The sequence below is a fragment of the Dendroctonus ponderosae genome, unplaced genomic scaffold (assembly GCF_020466585.1).
Source record: "Dendroctonus ponderosae isolate FM_Combo_2020 unplaced genomic scaffold, Dpon_F_20191213v2 Dpon_F_20191213_1, whole genome shotgun sequence".
NCBI classification, from domain to species: domain Eukaryota; kingdom Metazoa; phylum Arthropoda; class Insecta; order Coleoptera; family Curculionidae; genus Dendroctonus; species Dendroctonus ponderosae.
Genome location: NW_026017110.1, coordinates 165,971 through 167,316, shown reverse-complemented (window position 1 = coordinate 167,316; position 1,346 = coordinate 165,971). Strand labels below are relative to the sequence as shown.

At 38.3% G+C, this 1,346-nt stretch overlaps 1 protein-coding gene across 1 annotated transcript in view; it reads left to right on the top strand.

Annotated features, from left to right (window-relative positions):
• Positions 1-1,346, top strand: part of LOC109543220 (nuclear receptor subfamily 2 group E member 1) — a gene marked incomplete in the record, with an annotated part of 5,482 nt that extends 4,136 nt beyond the window's left edge. The window contains 1 exon segment of the mRNA XM_048670436.1: positions 484-1,346. Coding sequence (XP_048526393.1) covers positions 484-1,161 — 678 coding nt within the window.

Here is a 1,346-nt window from a genome sequence, read left to right as displayed (position 1 = left end):
CTTTATTAATTTAAACAATGAGATTAAGTCAAAGTCACATAACTGACAATTTGCACAGACGAATTGTCAGAGCGAATTTTCATATACTGTATTATCCTACTATTGTCACACAATTTATTAACATACTCTTTTTTAGGTTCATTTAGATTCTTTTGATAGCGGTAGCAGAAAATAGCTATCGAAACGTCAAGGTAATTTTTCAAATTAATTTCTCTACTAATTGGAAGTTTCTCTTACAGCTTGAGCCTAAGGGTGTCGCAGGATGCCCTCTAGGTGACAGTTCTTGATTACTTTTTGATAAATAATTCGTTCTTATTGCGAAATAGGAGCACTATTTATCAATCTGTAATAGAAGACGTGAGGAAATTCTGTCTTTTTTAAAGTGAAAAATTTTTGAGGCGAAATACCCAAAAAGAAGTTAGTAAAAAAATGAATCCGCCTCAACAATATAAAACTGATCAACAGCTACATGTTTTGCCTCAGGTTGCTGCACCATCTCTTCATGCGAGATCTCCGTCGATTCCGGCTGCCCTGCCCATGTCGCCTGACGAAATATGCGAATCGGCAGCAAATTTACTTTTCTTGGACTTGAAGTGGGCCGAAACCATTCCACACTTTGCAAGCTTATCAAGAAACGACCAATTACTGATGCTGGAGAGCAACTGGAAGGACCTGTTTATTTTTGGAGTTATTCAGTACCTTCCTGTAATGGATCTTACAGTGCTTATCGAGCGAAGTGACGCATTTAAGTCAGAAAAGGCGGCCGAGTTCGTGAAACACGTGCAAGAGTACCAAGAACTAGTGTTGCGAGCGAAAGAGCTCAGCTTAGACCCCAACGAGTTCTTCTATCTGCGGCTGGTAGCTTTTTTTCGTGCCGGTCACACGAGTAGAGACATTACTAAAAAGCTGGAAGATGAGCAATTTGTTCAAGCGTTTGCCAGTTCTGCTCAGACTAGCCTGATCAAATATGTGGTCATAACTCGACCAGACGATCAACTCAGAATCAGCAAAATATTTCAGTTGCTGTCCAAAATCCAACTGATCCCACCAGACGTTATGACCGCATTGTTCTTTCAGGCCTACGTTGGCAAAATACCAATAGCCGATATCATCAAGAACATGTATGTTAAAGGCAAAGTGAAACTGGAAACCAGTTTATGAAACTGGGTTGAAACGGTATTTCGAATCAAGAGGAGTTTGGTTGCTATACCTACTTATACCTACCTGAATGGAAATAGCAAGAGAACTGATATTTGTAAGATATGTTTCAAATGTAAACATTAAAATCCTGTGCATAATAGTGTAAATGTAAAAACATTTGTAAATATATTTCAATCGATTTTTTA